This window comes from Serinus canaria, chromosome 1A, assembly GCF_022539315.1.
Source record: "Serinus canaria isolate serCan28SL12 chromosome 1A, serCan2020, whole genome shotgun sequence".
NCBI classification, from domain to species: Eukaryota; Metazoa; Chordata; class Aves; order Passeriformes; family Fringillidae; genus Serinus; species Serinus canaria.
This window is the reverse complement of record NC_066314.1, coordinates 33,575,481-33,598,915: the sequence shown is the minus strand read 5'-3', so window position 1 is coordinate 33,598,915 and position 23,435 is coordinate 33,575,481. Positions and strand designations below refer to the sequence as shown.

Genomic DNA, 23,435 nt, shown 5'->3' with positions numbered 1-23,435 from the left:
CAAAGAGAAAAACTGCCACCTTTAGTTGGGAAGATCCATGGGCAATGGTTTCAGGTGATTCAGGCTGGCAAAGACTTCTCTTGTGGAAGTTTTGCACATCCAGTCAGTGATGATACAAGAAGTGACACAGGACCTTTAGAAAGGGCAAGTAAAACTCTTTTCTTGCCACACCTCATTCCTGGGGTCGGCAGTGGGCATGGGCAGCCAGCAGACCTCTCACAGCAAGGTTTGAAGTCAGGCTGCAGCAAAGCTCAGCCTCTCTTCATCTGACAAGGAAATCAAGCTATTTTATGGCATCAAAGCTTAGGATTTGTGTAATTCAGCCCTCGTTTTCCAGATGGGTTGGGACAGTTTGCAGATTCTTAGTTGCCTTGTCTGTAAAATGAAAACACCTCTGGGAATGATGCATCCCATCATACAGTAGTGAAAATCACATTTGCAAACCAATTAAACACTCTTGGATGAAAGCCAAAATACAGCATCTGCAAATATAAAGGACATTACCTAAGGCAAAAGTGTAGTGGTGATACATGCCAAATGCAGACTACCTAACAACAAATATTGCTTTGATTCTTCACAGAAACACAGCAAAATAATTAGTATTAAATATATTCAACTGTCAATTCAAAGTAATAAACATAGACAAAAGCTTGTTGCCTTTTAAAACCGGGCAAGTGAAGGACTGCATTTTAATTTTACAGATGAGACTCTAGGTGTCACTCTTAGAAAGCAAGACTCATGTTAGTCTCAGTTAACTGCTGACTTCGGCTGGAGAAAGTGTTAGAGCATATTTCATAAGTAGTTTTCTTGAGTGGAAACTGAGATAGATATGCAGTTGGGTTAGAAAGATTGAATTATTTAAATTCAATTGCCACAAATATAGAATTGAAATAAAAAATGCAGGGTAAAAAACGATGGGCGTGTAGCAACAAAATGATTGACTATGAATTCAGTCTCTAGTTTTATTATAGAATTCTTATGTGACTATAGAAAAGTTCCTTTATTAAGGTACTTTTCTCCTTTGACAAATGGAAAAACTGTCTATCAATCATTTGTTCAAGTTAATTTAGTGTGCAGAAATCCTCAGAGGGAAATTATTTCCCATGCAGTGTTAATTGATGTCACTGTTGCTTAGCGTGGCTTGTCTTATCACAGTGTTTTGGTCTTTTTGAAGTCTTACTACATGGAAAAAAAAAAAAAAGGTATTTTATAACTGTTACTGCAAAAGCAAGAATGAAAAATATGTGGCTGTGCATTAAAATTGTCACTAGATCAAAACTTCTTGAAAAACACTGATCTAGTGGAAAGTAGCAGTCTCACATGCAGTTTTTGTGTTATGTAAATAGTACAGCAACAGTCAGCAAAGACAATTTCCATCACATACAAGATCATGTACAATTTTCTGGTTTCCCTGAAGTGTTTTCTTTCTCTGAAGTGTAAAATCTTCAGAGTAGACGTTTTCACTTAATAAATAATTTCTGCTGTAGGCCCAACCATCCACAGCAAATTCCTGATCTCAGCTGCAGCCCTGGTGCTATACTATAGTCACAGAATCATGGAATCATAACATCATAGGTTCAGGTTGGAAAAAATCATTCAGATCATCCAGTCCAGCCATTAACCCAGCACTGACAAGTCCACCGCAAAACCATGTCCCCAGGTGCCACAGCCACAGGTCTTTCACCTACCTCCAGGGATGGTGACTCAACTACTTCCCTGGGCAGCCTGTTCCAGTGCTTGACAACCTTTCTTGGTTGCAACTTGACAGTGCTTTCAGAGAAGAATATTTTCTAATCTCCAGTCTAAACGAGTCCTGGCAAATGCTGGGACAGTGTCCCTTGGAGAGCATTAGAAGGATTAGAAGATTAGATTAGAAGACTGTTTCCTGAAACTTGGAACTGAGAATGGTATTTGGATAATGATGCAACTTCTGTTGGATTTGACTATTTGGTCACAGTTTCTTTGAGCCCAAAACATACACAGATTTCTAGGGACTGGAATAGCAGACTCTGCACTGCAAAGATGTGTGGCCAAAGGTGAAATGCTTGAACTTTTGGCCTAGTAATTAATGAGATGCTCCCCTGTGGTCTTGTCCACAAGGGTCTCAGGATGAGGGAAGAGACGAGAAAGTTGACTCCATGTTTCAGAAGGCTTGATTTATTATTATATGATAGATAATATATTAAAACTATACTAAAAGAATAGAGGAAAGGATTTCACTAGAAGGCTAAGCTAAGAATAGAAAAGGAATGAATAACAAAGTCTTGTCTCAGACAGAGACAGTCTGGCCAGGTGATCTGTGATTGGCCCGTAATTGGAAACAGTCTGACGAGGCCAATCACAGATTCCCCCTGTTGCATTCCACAGCAGCAGATAAGAATTGTTTACAGTTTGTTCCTGAGGCCTCTCAGCTTCTCAGGAGGGGAAAAATCCTAAGGAAAGGATTTTTCATAAAACATGTTGGTGACACTCCCCAAATGGCCCCCAGTAGCCAGTGAGCCCAGACATTCAAGTCAAGTCATCCTCCCCTCAGGAGTTGTGGGGCTGCCAAGAGAAGGGGTGGCTGGGCAGGCAGTGCTGTACAGGAATGGGAGGGATACAGCAGCTCCTGTTCAAATGCAGTGGTCACCTTACAGCTTCTCCCATCTTTAGCCAACCTTCTTCATGTTGCAAATAATGACTGCCCTGGGGTTACTCCCTCCTAAATACCGCCAGGAGCTGCTAAGCTGTGGACAATGGTCTCACCTCAAATCTGTTTTCATTGAAAAATCAGTGTTTAGATTGACATTCCTATTCTGTTGGCTTCAGTGGAAGAGTGATTTGGAAATGCAAAGGCAGCCAGTAGGTTTATTGCTCTAAAGGAGCACTGATTGCCAGAGGGAAAAGGGAGCCACAGGAATACCATCAGTTGAGGGTGGAGATTATCATGAAATAAAGTGAAATATGTCAGAAGAAAGGTTGACTTGCAAAATGTTATGGATAATGGTTTTTGTAGTTCTTTGGATGGAGCGGGTTGATGAAAGGCATCAGTGATCATAAAGCCACAGGGTCCACAGGATAAATGAGGCTGTCACAGGACTCTGGAGGCTTCTGGCCCAACCTCCTGTGCAAAGCAGGGCACACCAGGAGAGCAAACCAGGCTGCTCAGGGCTTTATCCAGCTGGGTCTTGAAAAATCTCTGACAGGAGTGATGGGTGGCTGACTTTGAAGGGCCATTGCATAATTTCTAGATGGGTAAAATATTACAGAGCTGAATGGAGCCACAGCTGAAGAAGTTTTCCATAGCTGAAGTGCAACCTATGACAACTGCCTGGTCACAAAATGTTTGTGTGAGGTGAATGACAAATTGTGGGCAAGTGTCAAGTCCTGTGAGAGGAAAGGGTTGAATGAATTTTGAAACAGAATTAAGGCAGATGAGAAGCCACAGATGTTTCACTTCTGGTAAATTATTTCTGAAGGTTGCAGGCCCCTCTCAATTTATACTGAGGTTTTTGGTCCAAAGCCTTGGGGATGGAAACCAGCCGACTCCCGACCTGGCTTCTGACTCCTTTCCTTGCAGCCAGGGCACTGCCAGGGAAGTTTCTGATGTGTGGCCATAAAAAGTTAATGCAGATCTCCCTGCCCCTTGGCCATTGACTCTGGATATCCCCAGAGTGCCCTACCTTCTCATCCCAGGTTATGATGACCTTTTTAGAGTTTTGTTGGCTTCTGGTAGGTGTTCTGCCTCAGTAAACTGGCAAAGAGCAGAAGAACATGTTATGCTAGGATATTAAAGTAGTATCAGCTATCTGGTTACCATTCCCTGATTTTTAAATTGTCAGAGATAGAAACCTGAGAAAACACAAATTTAATTCTGTTTAGTGGAAGAGGGTGTACAGATGTAAAGGCAACCTGAGGAAGAAGGGTGTAGAAGAGGAGTGATGATGGGTGAACAAAGGATCCTGGGGTGTTTGGGTCTTATCCGTATGGCTCAGCACATTGCTGTATTTTGCACATTAAAAAAATCTACTTAAAGAAAGAGGGATGTAAAATTTCTAGCAGCTGGAGTTGCAGAGAAAAGAATGAAACATAAACAGAAATTATGAATAAGGTTATATATAGATATTAAGGTGCATGTAGATACTAAGATACTGAGGTATGAACAAGTTTGGTTTTGTTTGTTTTTCCAAACAGCCCTTTAATCAATTATGTTTCTTCATTTAATAAAATCTTGTTTTTCTTCTATTTAAGACCTCAAAAAACTTTCACACTCTTGACATAAAAATAGATTTGGGGTTAATGATGTACATCACTTGTTAATATTAACCAGTGGATGCTTTTCCTTCCACTTTCTGCCATTGCTGCTTATTCAAATTGTTTTGGCTGTGCTTTCAAATGAGCTGATGAGAAGGAAGTTAACTTCCTTGAAATAGCCATGGTGCAGGGGGGCTTTTGTTTGCTTTTTTCTTCTAAAGATCCAATGAGCAGTCGTTAACAGCATAAAACACGCTGCTGGTTTTGTTGCTGCAGATGAAGCCTGTAGCCACATTGATCATTGGTAGAGCATCATCCATTATTTTCTGATTTTTCCCTCCCCGCATGAAAGACAAAGTGGTTTGTGCCAGCCCAGCTCGTTTTCCCTCACCACGCGTGAACCACCCACTGACGTCTCCCAGGCAGGCTTTGTCATGTCAGTCTAAATGTTTTCTCTGTTCCTGCACAGTGATTAAGGAATAACCAGCAGCAATTTCCAAGTGATGAAGAAAGCTTGCAGAGATAAACCACAGGTGCCTTAAATTAGTCACTTGATAAAGCTATTTACAAGTGAGCCTCTTAGGTGCAAGGAAAAACTTTTTTGTGAATGAGAAACCACAGGCTGTGAGTGGAAAAGACAACCTGTTTTTCTACCCGCTGCAGGGGAAAGAGTGCTTCACCTACAGTGATACCCGCGAGGGGCACGGATGTGAATCCCAAGATGGAGCACAACTGCAGTGCAGGAGGAAAAATTGAAAGTTTGGAGAAAATTGCGGGGTTGCAGATGGATACAAAAATGGGTTGCATCATCAGATTGCAATTTGACTGCAATTTGAGTCAGTGGTTTGGCATCTTCGAGACCAGCAAAGTGAGCTTGCATGACCTGTGCCCTTACAAAAAGCCTGCTGATACCAAAGGGTGATTGTGGCAAATATCTGACAGATATGGACTGCACTAAGCTGATAGATAAATTCAGCTCAATCTAATTTTATCTGAAGAAAGATCCTGGTGCTTACTCTATATAGAGAAAAGACAAGTGACTCTTTGAGGAGGTTTTATAGAAGGAAGGGAAGAGGCCATACTAATCCAGTGGCAATACATTAAAGAGTACTTCCCCAGCCTAAACTCCAGAATGAGGGTTTTACTCATGAGTGTAAAAAGATTTAAGAATTGTTACAAACTGCGTGTGTTGCACTATGGCAAAAAGTGAATGCATGTGCTCAACTCATCTGTGCATGGGGACTACTGAGAGGAAGCAGAAAGATGTCATTTTTGTATGTGGTTTCACTATTGATTTTCTGAGTCTGCTCCAGCTTTTCTTTTCTTTGAAACTTTGGGATATTGCAAAAGATTGAAAGAAAATTATATGAAAATTTGCCCTCTGGTACAAGACATTAAAGATATCAGTTCAATCCCATAAATGAGAGGGAAGATACAAAGATCAGCCAGTTGCAATTCACCTACAGAAATCACTTCATAAGAAACTCCATGTTTCCTCAGTTAGATGGAAGAAAGCATGGCAAAGTTGTACTCTTCAGTGCTAAATCCAGGAAATTCAGTTAGGCTGGAACTAGGAGTGAGACTGATACTGACCAGGCCAACCGGTATAAATTATCACTTTTAAGACTGTAAATGGAATCTCTAAGTATCTCATAATTTACGTCCTCCAGGTACTGCGCACAGCAGTGAAATGATTTCCTCTGAAATGTTTAACCTATGAACCCATCTCTGTTTCTTTTTTAGGAAGGCTGTTGCAGAGTTTCACATTCTGATTGCCAGAAGTCTTTCATTTTCTGGCCCGAGTTTACTCACAGACAGTTTATAGACATTTTGTCTAGTGTCAGTTTATTCTGTTAGCCTAGATGACTGACTGAATTTGCTGTTTTGCTGTAATGTAGTTCAAATAACAGCTGGGTCTTCTCAGCTTTTGTTTTTCTAAGGCTGAACAATACCAACATTTCTAGTCTTCTTTTACAAAACAGGAGCTTTCTGTTGGTTTTCTGGACCATTTCTAGTTTGAACTAATCTAGCACAGGGTTAACACAAAAATGTACATTGGCATTGCTCCCCTCAGTCTTCTGGAAACACCTTGCCCAGTTAACCCTCACAGTGTATATTTCCATCACAGCATTACCTTGATGGTTCCTGTGATGAGGAATGGCATCATGGAGTCATTCTCCTCCTCCAACCTTCTTTTGTGAATGCCACTGTGGGTTAGTTATTTAAGATCCAGTCAAGTATTGAATACTTGAAAGTAGGCTCTACCACTTCTTTGGGCAACTCACTCTGACATTTAATGTTTCTCATGCTGAAACAATTTGAGCCTGATGCACAGCGTCCTTTTACCATGCCCTGTGTGAAAAGAGTACCTCCACCTTCTTTGGAACTACCTTTTGGGTAGGGGGAAACTGCAATCAGATACCCCTGAACCTTCTCTCTTCTGGCTGAACAAATCAAATTCCTTCTGTTTTTCCTAATAAGTAGAGATCTTCAGCCCTCTCATCACATTGGAGGCCACTGGCAGAACATTCTCACATTTGTCAGTGTCTCTCTTGAGCTGGGGGACCTAAGCTGGTTGCACTGTAGCGGGTGTGGACTGAGAAGTGCCGAGCAGAATGGGAGAGAGAACGTCCTGTGACCCGCTGGCTGCGGTTCTGCTGATGCTGCCAAGGACACCCTTTGCTTTTGCAGCTGCAAAGGTGAAATCCACTTCCATTCAGCCATCCACCAGCTCTTCCAGGTCCTCAACAGCAGACTTGCAGTCCTGTCTGCCTTATTTTTTAAAAACTTTTTAACTTTTGAGGCAGGTTCGAAATAATTTTGCACTTACAACTTGCATAAACCCCAGTCTTATCCAGAGAATGAGCATCTACTGTAATGATTTCTTTTGCAGTAGTACTAACCCTCTGTCAAAAAGACCCACACACATCCTAAATCTGTGAATATCAGCAAAGCATAACCTTCTGATTTGCGATGGCTGAAAAAACAAAGTGAAACCATTCCTTCAACTAAGCAACACTCACTTCATTATCATTGACTCCTAGACACACATTTCCCACAAACTTCCTTGGAAGCAGAGGAGGATGCATCCCACCACAGACTCCTTTAAGTGCAATTCAAGCTGCTACGCCATAAAATAGAGGGATTTTTAATGTGTTTCCATGTGTACCTATATATGAGAAGACCCATGACTTCTTTCAAATATTTAATTGCTTCTTCCGCAAATTTTTATTGCTATACACCTCTCTGTCTACTTGTGTCTGATTATTCTGGTTCAGGGTCTAGTACAAAGAACATTTTAATTTCATGCTTCCCATTGCTTAGAACATTTCTCTTCAGTGCTTACCATTTCAGGTAAGATCAGAAATTGTTGCAAGGTAACTTATGTCTTCAGTAGCAAAAGCAGCAGTACTATAGCAGCAGATTAGTAAGTTACAAAAATTGGTGTTGAGGACCCAAATTCCACCCTGTGCTTGTTACGAGCTTATTTTGAACTAACTCTAACCTGGTCCTGTGGCCCGAGCTCCTGTTTACAATTGGGTAACATCAAGAGAATTTCTGAAAACCCTTTCCAATTTTATTTTATCTGAAAGGAACTAAATTTTGCTAGGTCCCAGAGTGCTCCCAAATGCAAGCCAAAGTGAAGTGAGTGGTGATCTGGAGATTGTTTGTAAGTTCTCATATGTAGAACAACTGGCACACAAGCACAGAAGATCTCACTGCTATGTCATTTTGCCTTACATGAGCAGAAAAAAAATGCAAGTCACCCTAAAACATCTTTGGGCTTTTTTTTTGCAGCTGTTGAACCAGAATTGATGGTTTTCCAGAAGAAATTCTCTTATGGAGAGGGCAGAGCAGTTCAAATGTGCTGATGGAAACCAGAGGTGGTATGCCTGAATTCTGAGCTCTCTACTATCAATGCCTAACGTGCCTGTGTACTTTCGCAAAGCTGTGAAAGGACTGTTGTACTTTGCTTGTGCACACGGAGGCAGAGATAGAACACCACAGTTAAAGTCTAGAGTATCACAGCTCCTCTGCTGCTGATATCTACACTAGCTAGATTAAAATAAACCCACCCTTGCTGTTGTGGCAATATGCTACAGTTTCCCCTTCAGTTTTGCTGCATAGATATGCACAGAATAGGCTGGTGTGGCAAAACAGAGGTACTGAAAACAGCAAAGTGAGAGCCCAGAGCCCTGTACATATTGTTACAAAACAGAACAATCAATTTAAGTGGCAGAAGAAGGTTCCTTTCACTACTCTTTTTCGTAAGTTTTGGAAGTTTTTCATAATTGCCATATAGACTTTCCTAGATATTAGTAGGGATATTAATTAACACTTTCCTAAATTAATAATTCTTGCATAATTGATGAAATTAATGTTCTTTCACAACAACTAAACAGCAGTGCTAGGAAAGGTATTTCCCTCCTTTTGGTAACAAACTCATATAGATACTTTAAAATACCAACACGTGGTCCATCCTTAGTAGACCAATCTTCTTGTTGCTTAGCTGTCAAATTCAGTGAAGGTTGCAGAAGTTAAATTAGCTGTGAGGCTTTTGAATCTCTCAAAATCAGAAGAAACTGCTGATTGCTCAAAAGTTACTGACAAGGAAGGAACCGACAAGTAAAAAACTGCATAAGTTTCATTTCCTTAGGAAAAGATTAACAAGTCAACCTGCCACATTTTGACTACTTAAAAGTATGTTACTTAAAACTGCAGCTTGTTCTTCTTGAAAAGAGCATTTTTGTTGCAGTTTGTGGGGAAAAAAATAGCAATATTTGTTTATTTTATTGTATTTTAGGAAGTTGGTTTTATTTCAGTTTGGGGTCAGAAACTTAATAGTCTCTCTAAAAAAGCAACAGATTTCAGTTTCTTGTGTTTAATATTTTTTCAAAAAGTATTTATTACTAACTAATTCAATCTTTTCATGTCCTAAAGAGGGCTAGAATATGTTCATTCAGAGAACTTCATATCTGTTAGTTCAGTCCTCTGAAAAAGGAAGATGAGCCACTTTGAAGAGAAGTGCATCTACTCTCGACCCACAGTAGCTCTTCTATAGGCAGCCTTACTTCCTGTGGAGATGAAGAGGAAATGTACTTAGGATGTGAAGCATCTTCTTCATTTTTTAACTACTAAAAAGCACAGGTCTTGACTATTTCTCCTTTCACTTTAAATTCTGAATCTAATTGAAAAATCATTGCAACTAAACACCTCTCAAGAAGTCCAGTTCTAAGTAACATGTTATCTGTGGATAAATTTCTTGTAAGCCTGACTTTGTGGCATTCTCATATGTGTGCCGGAGGCTGGACAGAAACAGGTAGGACCAAATCTGTGTACTGATTTGCTTTTTCTCTGTAAGTAAAGATGACTGGCTTGCTTAGTCACACAATTATGAATGGCACTAAAGAGATTGTCAGGTGAGGGGAATCCCCACCAAACTGTCTCCTGAATTGTTTTAGAGGAAAAGATTACACCACATAGTACCACATAGTAGATTTCTTCTAAGAAACGTCCTGTGGAGGTTTCCAAACGATTATGACAGAAAATGTCCACTTTCTAGGCTGGTTTGAAACATTTAATGGATATTTTCTTACTGATGTTTGAAACAGATCATTGACTTAGCCTCCAACACGCACCCACACCTACATACTTGTGTTTCCATGTGCATATGTAATAATTAACGATTATAAATCGTGTAAGGGATAACGGGAAAATGATTAGATTTTTCCCCAAATGTTGACATTTCAACTTGAAATATTTGATAAGAAATCAAAGCAGGGTTGCTTTCACTATTGCGTACTTCCAAGTTTAAGTGTATTAATTACTAACAGTAAATATGTCTGTAAGATAAAGTACTTACAATGTGGAAGCAAATTGCAACTGTATGATGAAAACTCACATGGACTTGATATCCTCATTAAAAATTAGATCAAAAAGCTCCAATGCAAATAAAAGTGAGCAGCAGAGAAAATTAGTGTAAGGAGAAGAAAAAAAAAACCCCAACATGTGGAGAAAATTCTATAAGTATAATGAGAGGTAGACAAGCAGGACTGTCTCACTGGCTCAGGTTGATAGTCTGAAAAGTCCCATTTTGATATAGTATTAAGAATGTATGAAAAGTAATAGGTTGTTATCAATCTGCAATGAATTTTCAGTTGAGTCTATGCCATTTTCTGAGGTTTCAAGCTGGTCTCTGATGAGATTAATGGAGATCCCTGAATGGAGTGATCTAGCACGTACAGCAACCAACAGCTGGTTCAAGACTAGCATCCTTTGGTCTTCTCTCTTTAAAAATGACATAGTCCTTCTGAAAAAGAGCCTTGGGCTATTATGACAGACACTTTGATGTACAAGTTCTGGTAGCTTTTTTGCTTCTTTTGAAGATGGATCTGATCCTATGAAAATGAAACTGAATAACGGACAGAAAATAGCAGAGGAGAGAGTTGAAGTATAGAGAAAAACATGAATTCATTTACTGGGAATTGGAGAAAGACACTGTGAGTAAAACACGAAATTTCTTCTGTCAGTACCATACAGTAACAGTAGATGTATGCATATATATTTACAGGAAATATCAGAAAGTCAGAACCACAGAGCACAATCAGGCCAAATTACAGTGGAATTGTTTTCTCCATGAATTTGCTCTCTCAAAGTGAATTAAAATATCACCTTGAAACTAATGGAAGAATTGTGGAATATGTTACCACAATATTAGCATCCTGGTCTTATGAAGAGCAGGGCTATTAGAGCATCACAGAATCACAGATAGAATATCCCGAGCTGGAAGGAGCAGAAGAATTAAAAAACCTTGGAAAATCACTCTGGGGAGAACTATTTTAATAAAATATATCTTTATTTTGTAGAATGCTTCGCATCCACCAAGGCACAAAATGCCTTATCTGAAGTCAGTATGTTGCACTGTTAGCATGGGATAGATACCATTGTCTGCCTAACATTAAAAATCCGTAATATGAATGTTGTCGTGCAAGTGTCTAAAAAGCTTAGGCAAAAGTATTTTAAAAATATTTAGGAAAAATCTTTGAAACAATTGTCTTTAAACAATATGTTTTCCTATTTGCTTTATTTTGCTTTTAGAAGTTCATGTTTTCTGTCCTTTCCCTGCAACCATACCAATTAAAAAGTGATTGGATAAAAACCCCCAACTCCAAAACTCTAAAATATATCCCAAGATTAATGAAATTATATAAAACAGGAAGCTGGTGCTTTAAAATGGAAACAAATACTGTAACATACATGATATAATGCTCATAATGGGAAGTACCTCCAAAGGATATTATGGTGCTGAAAATAGAAAACTTTCAAATGTTTTATTCCTCTTGGAAGAATGAAGAAGAAGATTTTATGAAGAAAAACCTGTGGACACTCCATGGTAGTAGCACAGGAGGTTTTACACAAGCCACCATTTAGACTGCTGCGGTGTCAACAGTTTTGCTGCTTTTCCATTGATTTGGACTGAAACTAATATTGAATAAGATTTAGAATTTTATTCTATTTTGCAGGCAATAGATTTAATTCAGAATTTGGAAATGTGGAAAAATTCCAGACAGTAGGAATACAGAGTAAAAATGCACACCACATCTCTCCATCACTGTTTGCTACATTGCCACAATATTTTCCAGATTTTAATACAGGAAAAAGAGTACTTTGGAATTTCACCTGACTTCCTCATGGTTAGCTCTCATGGGTACCTTATAAGTTCTAAATAATTCATACATGCAGACTTTGTTTTTTTGGAAAGCTGGAATACCAGTTTGCACCAACTTGAGATATGGTGCAAGAAACAAGAAGAAAATTTTGATCTCCATTGCATATTGCAGTCCATACAGAATTAGCAATGAGAAAATGTGTGTTTTAGGTCTATCCTTCCAGGCTCAGAATTCCTCATATACGTCAGCTCAACAGTCTTTCAAAGAAAAGAAAATGAAGACAGAATTATGCAGATTTTAGAAACAGGGAAATGAACAGCTATCAATGAGGACAGATGTTCTCGGGAAAATATTTGTTATCATATCCAGAAAATTATTTTAGCATGTGTCCTGAATATTTAAATTATGTTATTACTGGAGTGTTTGGACAATACAGAGCTGATAGTGATACAGTTAAGAATTTAGGTCCACCATAGTGTGTGAGAAAGGCCAGCCCAGAACAGCTATTCCTGGCTATCCTCTCCTTCTTGGGCAAAGCAAAAGCTTAAACTCTTACTTGCAGGGTAGATGAGTACTCACACCATGAGGGGTAATTATTTCCTGTTGCTAATTCAGAAAGGAATCATTAGTCTTTGGTGGGGAATTCCTGCATGGGTTTACCAAATTAAAAAACTGAAGGAAAGTATGAAACAGGTGTCCTGTGTGAGTCAACATACCAAGATTTTCATGATTTTGAACTTACACTCTAAATTGTACCCATCAGCTCATTATCTATTTGGATGTCTGTCTCTCTAGATGTCTAACACCACCGAGTATTAGTTTCTTCTTCCTTCCCTTTCTTTAGAAGACTCAATGGCTAATGTGTGTGAGAAATTTTTGAGAGGAAAGAGGGATCAATAATAAGATTTTCCTGTTTGCATTTGCATGCAGTCAGGAGTATGTAATGGAGGCCAAAGGGCCTTCCTTGTGTCATATTTCAGATTGTACAAACTAGTTTTCCAGCTCTCTCTTCCGGCACTCCAAAATGTCCCTGGAACAGGCTGAAATTTTGTTTAGAAAAATGTAAAAACAGTTAATTTTGAGCATTTCAGAACTTCCCTCTACCCTGAAATTTTGTCTTACTGATGCCTTAAATGTGAACTTTCATATTTTCCAGATTCTGTACTGCATTAATATATAACTCTGAACTTCATATAAAGTGTTAACAAGTTCTTTTCACAGCTTAGTTAGACAAAACAATCATTTTCCAGCCTGAGAACCAAGGACACCGTTGCAGCTTCAGGCCCAAAAAGTATAAACAACATTTTTTGGGAATTGAGGAGAGCAATCTAGGAGTGACTTCAAAACCTGAAGCTGTAATTGGACAATTAACCCCAACTTGTAAAGGACCAAACTTATAAAAGTGTTAAAACTGGTGACCCGTTGTCCATCTGGGTGGCCTAGGATGGGCTCTTGTGCTCCCCAAGGTGTATCCTTTGAAGGCCTTTTCAATAAATACCCACTTTATTCCCTTAACTCTGTCTAGCCTCTGTTATAAGTAGCCTCTCAAGGCACCATATAAAACAAAGTAGATGATTTGTGCCAACATTATCCTTACTGATCACTGAAAACATTCTCTAAATCACAGAGATCCAGTGGTCGGAAGGAGTAGCCAATTATATCCTCCATGATGTATAGGCATATCCTTATCTGTAGGAGAGTGGTGGGTGGGTTCTTTTTATTTTATTTGATTTTTGATTTTGATTTTGTTTGGTTTGATTGTAATTTTGTTTATTGGTTTGGGAGATTTTGGTTTTTTTAATTCTTATTTATGTGTTTGTATCTTTGTTTGGTTGGTTGGTTTGTTTTGTTTTGTTTTAGTAGGGAAAATGCAATATGCTTGTAAGGATCAGTTGCAAATTCATAGGATCATAGAATGATTTGGGTTGCAAGAGACTTTAAAGATCATGTAGGTCCAACTACATGGGCAGGGAACCTTCCACTAGACCAGGTTTCTCAGAGTCCCATCCAATTTGGCCTGGAATACTTCCAGGAATAGGGCACCCATAACACCTCTGGGTGATGTTCCATTTTCTCACTACCTTCACAATGAAGAATTTCTTCCTAATGCCTAATAATTCCCTTCCCTCTGACAGCCTGAAGCCACTCCACCTGTCCTATCACTACATGCCCTTCTAAAAAGTCCCTCACCCAATTTCTTGTAAGTTCCCTTAAGTCCCCCTTAGTCATGAAGCCTGATTGTCAAGACATCTACATTGCAGATCATAGCAACATGAACAACAATGCTTAAGTGATTAAACTTTGCCTACAGATTGTGCATAGCACAATCTGTAGGCAAAGTTTAATCACTTAACACCCTCAAGTGTGACAACTCCCCCTTCACCGCCCCAGCACTGTGAAGGAAGAAACAAGGGAATTATTTCTGCTGCTTTGTAAGAAAGGGAGGCTGAGAGGTGAAGTGTGATAGAAGGTCAGAGCGACAGCTCACAGAGGGTTTTCCAACCATGGGCTGCTTTCCTGAGGCAGTGATAATAGAGAAAGCCACTGTGTTTTAGTGAAATGGAAGTCAGGCAGAGATCTGCTGAACTGGCATGGGCAGTTGCTCACTAAACCACTCAGCATTCTGAGGAGTATGCATAAAACAAAAAATGAAAGGGAAAAAGCTGTAATCAGGGGTCATAGTGAAATCTGACATGACTTTGCAAGGGCATCTTCGGGTATTTGGTGTAAGGTGTTGTATGAACAGAAGGGTGCGAAACCTCTGCTTTGCATGAAGAGTCAGATGACTTCCAGGCAGCAAAATGAAAAAATGCCTGGGTTTCACTTCCTTCTGAGTTTGGACCAGATGATAATCCAGCTGTGACTATGGAATCTCAAAGAAGACCACTTCAATTCTACGCAGCGCAAGATTTTTCAATCCTATTCTGACATCTCTTTCAAACAGATTAGGACAAGTGTTCAGACAAAGAGCTTGCGTTAGTGTTGAGTGTTCAGTCCATGCCCCAGATATCTGCTAAAGAACACAGATAAAAAATTGCATGTTCTTAGGTCTCTTGGAATGTGCAGTGATTTTCAGGATACCTCCTGCATTGTTTGTAATGATGTTGGTTCTCAGGGCAGGCAGAGCAGGGGAGCCATCTGAATCTGGGTCTTCCTCACAAACCTGACTGTTCATTGTTCCTGGGCAACAAGACATACACGGGGCAATGGTGATCTGGTTCCACACTTTTGGGCAGAATGGGAAGCAAAACAGTGTTGGAATAGACAAAGGACCCTCATGTTCTAACCATCTGCCGTAGGCAGTTGCCTGATTTCAAAATGATTTGGAGACATGATACTGTGTGTCAAAAGAAGAGAATATTATGAGACTAGTATGTCAATGTTAATGTGGCACCATTTATTAAAATGTAAGGGACTTGGAAAAGGGATGCTATATTTCTGTATTAAAATACATTTCAATGCTGCTGATGATTTACCACAGAACATTCAACACTTTGTGTGATAATTTGAATGTGGAGACTAGTAAGGTGTTTGAATCTAGCCTCCCCAGGCAGGAGAGTGTACCTAAAATTCAGACCTGCACTCAGAAGATAGCATAGCAGAGACAGATGCCATGGCTTTTTTCTTTGATTTTTTGCTTAATTCTTAAATTTTGCTTAATTTCTTCTTCAGTTTATGATGAAATACTTGTAGCACTGCATTGTGGGCAAAGCACTACAATGGACTGGGAGACCCTGTTTGTGTTCCTAGATTTGCCTTTCTCAGAGGCTGTAGGATCATGAATGATCCCGCTGCTCTGTGTTTCTTTTTTCTTACCTGCAAAATTGGATGCTTGGCAAGAGGCCTTCTCTGAAGTGTGAGGAGATTTAGTAATCAAATTAGCCAAGTAACCTCCCAAACCATAACCAGTATTGACAAAATGTGAGTTGGCAAAATCCTTTTTTTCCGATACTTTACTCCTGCTATTCTTAGAGGTGTAATCGTAATGTGAGACCAAAGGGAGATCATCTGAGGGGCACAGCTTGCTGTGGGTGAGATGTGTCTGACAAGTTTAACAGGGCAGCACAGTCCCTCTGGGTGAATGGCTCTCTGTAGAAGGCAGTATTCCCAATTTAATAGTTCACCTCCTGGAATTACCTCTTCTGCTTGGCTGGAAAATTACTGCTGTTAGTTGTGTTCAACTGCGTTGTGATTTGTTCTTAATGTGTTAGTAAGACTGAGCAGGTTGAGTAAAGAATCTTTCCCAAATTCCCTTCTTTGAGGTCTCCTTTTCACTCTCCCTAGGTAATTCAGCTCAAAAGTACTGCTCAAATTAGACTCTCTAATGGCAAAAACTGGGCTTCATGACTCAGTCCCTCTTCCAGTTGTCTGTTTCTGACTGCAGAAAGAGTGCCATAGGTAACAGGAATCATTTTCACTCTCCCACTTTACATGCCCTTTCCAACACTTTGGAAAAGAATTGCTCTGTTGATTCATGGCCAGCCAATGAACCTCAGCAGGTGTCCCCATCTTGTAAAATATGCTTGATCTTCCTGTGTGCATAAGACTCCATTTATCTGATCCTTACCATATCCTTGAGCTTGCTCGGCATAGCAAACTAGATGTTTCAATCAATGGGTTTGTTCACTGTGCTGGCATTTGTGAATTCACTTTGAATTCCCAGTCCACTTTGAATGTTGGTGGGACCTCCATTTTGTCACCATCCCTGAAGGGAATTAAAAGGCATGTGAATGTGGTGTTTGGGAACATGGTTTAGTGGTGGACTCAGCAACACTAGACGACCGTAAGGGTCTTTTCCAAACAAAATTATTCTATGATTGTAATTTTTGACACAGACTCACAGAATAAAAATGGTTTGAGTTGGAAGGGACTTCTGAAAATCAGCTAGTCCAACCTCTCTGCCATGGGTGGGCTTGTAAACTTTACATTTGTTTATAGTGCTTTGAAGCCTCCTTGAATAGCACTATTACCTTGCCTTCATGTCAGCACTTCCAGCAATTAAGTTATTACTTTATCAGTTTTACCATCTTAACCTAGAACAAAGATGTGCATTGCATAATGTTACTACCTCAAGGAGATTACAGCACGAATTGTTGTGCAGTCCCATGTTTGTTGTGAGATGTGTCCCATCTGTCTATGCTGCTGTTCCCACGGAGTTCTTGCACACAGCTTTTTCACCTGCCATTGTTGGTGAAATTTGGTTCTTCTCCCTGAAAAATGACCATTTCCCTGGTAGTAGTATTCTAGGTTTATTCCACAGATGGACTTCTTCTTTCAAGCAGCAAATGAAAAAGATTTGATGGTATTAGTCAAATGGTATTGGATGGTATTGGTCATTAGTTGAGATGGAAAGAGCTTCTGGGAAAAGGGAGAGTTTCTTCCAAGGAATATCCAAAGAGCCATGTTGGGCTGAGATGGAGACTTCTAATCTTACCTGTTTGGAATCACTTAAATTTTTATCTGTTTCTGATGAACTACAGACATCTTCCATTGCAGCCTGCGTGAACTGAGCCCACAAGTGCCCTCTTCCTGATTCTCTCTCTTTTCTTTTCTCTATGGGCCCCCTCTTTACTTCTTTCCCCTGTACCCTCCATTCATGTACGGCAGTCTAAAATTATCTGATTTCTTCATAAGACTCAGAATAAGCTCTTTTCCCTTTATATCCATGAAAGCAGAGTTTGGTTCCTATACAAAAACGTTTTCCCCAGCTATCCTCAATAGAATGGTTTCAGGATTCTGCATGCACTCGGAGACCACCACCATGTCTATCTTCTTCAATGGGGCATGTTCTCATCCCTGTCCTTTTCTTTTCACATTCTACACACATTAGTGCAAGCGAAACAGCAGGTGGGGAATTTTGCTCATTGCCAAGCAGAAATGAGTGTCTTAAGTACTAAACACTCTGTTCCCAGAGACAGTAGACTGTGGGAGGGATTTCATACAATACATGGATGTATCGTAGAGGGACTTCATACGATATATGGTTGCATAGAGGGATATGTATATAGAGGGATTTCATACGATACATAGTTGCATAGAGGGATGTGTATATAGAGGGATTTCATATGATACATGGTTGCATTCACGCTGGAACCTTTTTTGTCCTATTCTGAATCTGGAGGTGAAGAATGCAAAAGCAGCAGAAATGCACTTTAGACCATGGAAAGGAGTGTGTTTCACAAAGGACAGCAGCAGAAGGAATGTGCAAATCTCTAAGTGTCAGTGTAGAACGCCATGGCAAACTCAGTGGTTACTTTAAAAGAATACCAGAAATGAGTTGTCTGCTGCACTGACCCTTTAACCACAAGATAAGATTTTTTTCAGATGGTGTGTAAGAATAGGTTTGAGCCACAATGCATATTCCTCGACCAGTACTGTAATTTCCCCCTTTTCCCCAGCCACGTGTAAATGAAACTTCATAGTCTGCCACGTAAACGTTACCCATTGATGAACCACTGAAAATTTTTCCAGGACCATGCTTTAACAAAGACGCTTTCGAGGGATTCCCTTGATTAGCCAAAAAACGAAGGGTTCTTATCTAACACTATCTTGTCTAAATATACACAGCCTGTGATGATGAAGTAAAAAAAAATTCAAGACCAGGTATAAATACCACTGACAGGATGGTGAAGTTCAGTCGTCTACTTGCTTCTAATAGAAGATTTAACTATTAGAAGTTGAAGCTCTCTGCTCTTAGACCTGCTCTCCCAGAACTGATCTGAGCAGTTTAACCGAACCATCATAAAGGAAATGGCTTTCCAAACCTACAGCTTGTTTGTTCTGTCTGTCATCATGATTTCTTTTGGACATGTTGAAAGTAGATTGAATCTTCTTCAACTTCAAAATGATATAGACAAACTGAAAGCTGATTTTGTAAGTATAGTCTTCTACTGCATTTCTCTTCTCCTGCTGCTTTGCTTTACATATAGTTCAAACTTGAGCACTGCTTGACATACTCAATTTGTACCAACAGAGGGTAATCATGAAAATAATTTTTGGTCATACCTTTTTTAACAAGAACATGGACAATTTTTTTGTTTTACTAGGTTTTTTCATTTACCTGGTTCAGTGTTGCAATAGCCATAGTTATTGTAGTAATTTACATTTATTTTAGGGATGTTCTTTCTTTCACAATAGCTTTTTCTAGCTCAATTCAGCTTTGATTACATGGAATACTTTTTACAAGAAAGCTTAATTCAATTTATGGTGAATATATTGATCTTTATCCAGTTCTGACTAGATGCAATTTACTGACTTTTAACATTTTATGTTAGCAATGTCAATACCAAATTTAGTACTACTTAGCAATATAAAAAAATTGGACATGAAGTTTTGCTTTAACAAATGCATTTGCTACTTATTTTAAGTTGTAGTAGTGTGTCACTCAAGGGTGATTTTTACTTCTTACTCTTTTGCATCCTTCAGTCATTTTGCTTCCACATGTGTGACTATGACCTGGCATGGGAATGTAATCTGGCATGATATTCTTTCTTGTCAAATAGAATTTTGGTAACTTGATAACTGTAATGTTAATTCACCAATCTTCATCTTGGAGGCATTAAAGTAGTACACAGCTGAATTCAGCAGTGATTAGTCACAGAGGCAGCAGATCTACAATAGAGTAACTTTTAATTAACAGCTTTTATTTTTAATATATTTGTGTTGTGTTTTTTCACCTCTAAATGCAAGGAATCAACAGTCTGCTCTTATTTTCAGCTCTGACTTTTCTGTGATTTTGTCATAATTTTGTGCAAATGACAATTGAAATTCAGTAGTCAGAGAACCACCCCGAAGTGGTAAAGACTAGTGTGATACTTCAGTGTTTGCAGGAAACTGGCTGTAAAAGTGGCATTATGTCTTAAATTTGTGATTAGCATAGAGCAGGCAGAGTCTTACTAGGATGTATATGACTCTGTGGAAGAGATCCTGAGCCATGGTGAGCTTTTTGTACTGACATTAAAACTTTGCTCCATAGCAGGTTCTCCCCACCTTTCAGAAGTAGAAAAAATCAGTTTGGTGATGTGCTCAGCATGGGGAGCCAATCAGCCTATGAGGCTCCTGTCAGACTGCAAGTTTTCTCTTTGCACTCACTGTGTTTAAATTACTGAGCAGACAGAAGAAGGAAATAGTCAGTGTTGTATACAAAAAGGAAAAAAAAAAGACACACAGAAGAGGAAATGATGCAGTTTGTCTTTCCTTGGTAGGAGAGTTGTATTGCTCTTTTTTTCCTAGATCCTGTTGCTGACATCTGATGGTTAAACTCCATCCCTGTGAGCCTCTCAGTAGCCTACTAATCTTGCATATCCCCATACCTGACTGTGAGCCACTGGGATATTCTCCAGTTTTGCAAATTGTTGTTTCATACTAAAAACAGCTCATTCTTGTTCCATATGAGATTTTACTGAGACTGTATGAATTTAGGGTCACAGATTACAAACTGCTGGATTTTGACTTACCAGAAAACATACCGAGATCACACCTAATGATTTTCTAGCCAGTTGCTGTGCTTATGAACTTTTGGTTTCATCTGTCAGCAGCAAAACTTACAGGGAGCATTTAGGAAAATAGATGTGCCAAACATCTCTATTCAGATGAGTTGTAGCAGGAGAAGACATTGAAATAGGACTAATTCCATTTCTGATACCAGGCAGCCAGGCAATGGGACTTGGTGGTTAGAGAAGTGAAAGCATTGGGAAAGCATTGGGATTGCCAGATGTGCAAAAATCTGAATTTTAATGCTCATTTGAATAAACAACACAAATTTGCCTTGTGAAAAATATTGTTTATGTAATAGATATGTTTGTTCTTTTTTGCAGAACTCAAGTCATTCTGATGTAGCTGACGGCGGACCTATTTTTACGGAGAAGCTGTCAAGCTGGACAGAGGTGAGTCAAAACCAGATATGATGAAGCATCTCAGGCACTTTTTTTTGGCACAAAGCAGCTCCCAAAACCAGCGTAATTAGCTGCAGTAGAATGAACATGAGCAGAGCTCTCTTTGGTAGCTTGGAAATGAGACAAAAATCCTCATAAAAAGGTTTTGAACTGACCCAGAGGTACAGTCAAGCCCAGGAGCTGAGTTGTGACATCTTCTTTATCATCTTGTTTCAAGCAGCAGAGAACCCCTGTACACTGTGTTTTATCTTCCTTCCTACCTTTCCCTGCTGATGGGCACTCACAGACCTTTCTTTTTGATCGTATTTTCAACAGAGAAATGAAAAGAGGATCATCCTGAGTCAGATTATTTCCATGTACTTGAAAATGCTTGAAAGTACTGACAAGTCAAAGGACCATGTAAGGAACATAGCTGAAGAGCTCCATACTCTGAAAGCCAACCTTTCTGATGGCTCAAAGAAGATAGAAGATCTCAAGGACCTGACAAAACTTCAGGTAAGGCTCTACATTTGTCTCCAAAGCTTGTGGCATTATATTTTCCAGTTGTGATTTGAGGGTGATTTCAGCTAATAACACTTCAGTAACCTAAATGGTAATCCCTGTGTAGCTCAGTTCATGCTGAAAAAACAAGTATTTCCAGCTGCAGGGGCTGCTGCAGGTCTACAGTGTGGGGTAGTGCTGAGTCTTGCTGCAATGGCACAGTCTGGCACAGAGGTGCTGGCAGCACTGTCACACCAGAGCTGCCACTGACACAGCCCTTTGTGGCATAGAAATTGGCTGGGAAAGTTGTGCCTGGCTGTGGAATGCTCTGTGGCTCTGGGAGCACTTGGCTCACGGTGCTGGTGCCAGTGGCACAAACCACCAACCTCCTCAGAATTCTGCAGACAATGCCCCAGTGCAGTCAGCTGCTTTTAATGCAGGCTAGCCCTGTTTCACAGAGCGGGGCTGGGCTGGGGCAGGCTGCAAAGCAGCACAGAAAGTGGAAAACCAAAATCTGAGACATAGTGGCTCTTTGCTATGGGAATTAGCTAGCAGGAAATTGAAAATTGCCTATGTCCTTCTGTTTTACACTGGTAGTAGGGTAGCCCCTGTGTTGTGTTCAGTAAACAACTATAGCTCTTGGCATGACTTTTGCTCCATTTGTTTCTTGCTTATTACAGATGAGTGACTTGAAAGTTCAGCGCAAGGCTGTAAATGAGCTGTTCAGCGTCTTACAAAAACTGGGGGATACCTCAAGTTCTCACAAAAGAAAAAGAAGCCAGTTTCAGAGGCTGTGCAAATGCTAATGCCATCTTAGGATCTTCTATGCTGAGCTACTGTGCAAATCTTGTTGGGACAAGATTTTTTATTTCAATATTTCTCTTGATTTTTTTATACATTTATTTATTAATATTTAAGTGTCTTAAGTAATTATTTATAAAGAAATACTAATCAAAGTATTTATACTCCCTAATATTATATAAGAAATGACTTTGTCTTAAAATCCTGTCTATTTGTTATATGTTGTTGACCTGAAAACAGAGACTGTTTACCCAGTTTACCCAGTGTTTACCCAGTTTCCACATGGAAATCTTGAAATTACATTATAATGGTATCCAGCTCTCCATCTGGTGCTGTCTTGAGAGAGGGATGTTATGAGATCAGTCTCATTTATGAGACATGGAGACACAAGCACCAGTATGGGGAAGTTATTCTATTCAGGAAAAACATATTTATGTCTACTTATTACTAAACATATCTAAATCCAAATCAAGCAAGTAGGCATGCTCAAAGTAAATGTTGAAGAAAATCTCTGAACTAGAGGAAAAATGGTTAATTGCTGGTTACTATTATTATTATTATTATTATTGTTATTATGCACTGAAGTTACCAGGAGGGCAGTCTATTTAATATCTCAGGAGAATGTGACTAACTGTATTGCACTGACTTAACTTAAACTATCAGATTTTAAAAATTTCTGTTGGTTTTTTTTGTACTGAACCAGTCAAATATGTCTGTTGTAATTTAATTTATTTGGAGGTAATAGTATGGAAGTTTTTATCTCAAGGACTATATTTTTGCACTGGAATATTATTAAAAACTTTGGATTTTTCAACAGAGATTTTTTGAAATTTGAATTTTAAATAAATAGATAAATTTTAAAAGTGTGTTTTCATGTTTATTCACCATCATTTATGTGAAAAATAAAACTCTAATTTTATTCTACATTTTCACAAAGATTGGTCCTGCCCAGACATATAAAACATATTTCGTTTCCTCCATATTTTCAAAGAAATATGGTAGAAGAGTCTAAAATTCTCAAGTTTTTCTTGTACCTGTTTGAGAAAATATAATTTTGCTTGTGGGAAGGTGCTTGCCATTTGAAATTTGTTTTTACTCTGATCTAAGAGAAAAAACACACTCAAATTTCTCTGCATGTCAAAGTGATGGAGCCCAGACTGAGCTAAGGCCATCTGCTGGGCTCTCTGCAGGTGCTGTAAGCTGGAGGCCTGCAGCTCAGGCAGGTCTCACAGATTTCTGAATTCCCAGATCCTCAGGGCTCTACCATGCAAATTTTCTGGGGGTAGAGTGGCTGAACTGACAGGGAATGGGGCAGATTTTTTTTCACAGATTTTTATTCCTGCCAGCATAAGAATTC

The 23,435-nt window shown here is 39.3% G+C and overlaps 1 protein-coding gene across 1 annotated transcript; it reads left to right on the top strand.

Moving 5' to 3' along the window:
- Nucleotides 1-18,560: 18,560 nt before the first annotated feature.
- On the top strand, nt 18,561-22,825 carry IFNG (interferon gamma). The gene is made up of 4 exons (XM_009095069.4): nt 18,561-18,776; nt 20,720-20,788; nt 21,113-21,292; nt 21,958-22,825. Exons 1-4 carry the CDS (start codon nt 18,654-18,656, stop codon nt 22,081-22,083), a joined length of 498 nt encoding a protein of 165 aa, XP_009093317.1. The 5' UTR covers nt 18,561-18,653; the 3' UTR covers nt 22,084-22,825.
- The last annotated feature ends 610 nt before the right edge of the window (nt 22,826-23,435 follow it).

Excerpts from the sequence above, each read along its gene's own strand:
- IFNG (XM_009095069.4), top strand. The coding sequence starts at position 18,654 with ATGGCTTTCCAAACCTACAGCTTGTTTGTTCTGTCTGTCATCATGATT. Across the intron at positions 18,777-20,719 it reads ACAAACTGAAAGCTGATTTT|AACTCAAGTCATTCTGATGT; the intron begins GTAAGTATAGTC and ends TCTTTTTTGCAG. Across the intron at positions 20,789-21,112 it reads AGCTGTCAAGCTGGACAGAG|AGAAATGAAAAGAGGATCAT; the intron begins GTGAGTCAAAAC and ends TATTTTCAACAG.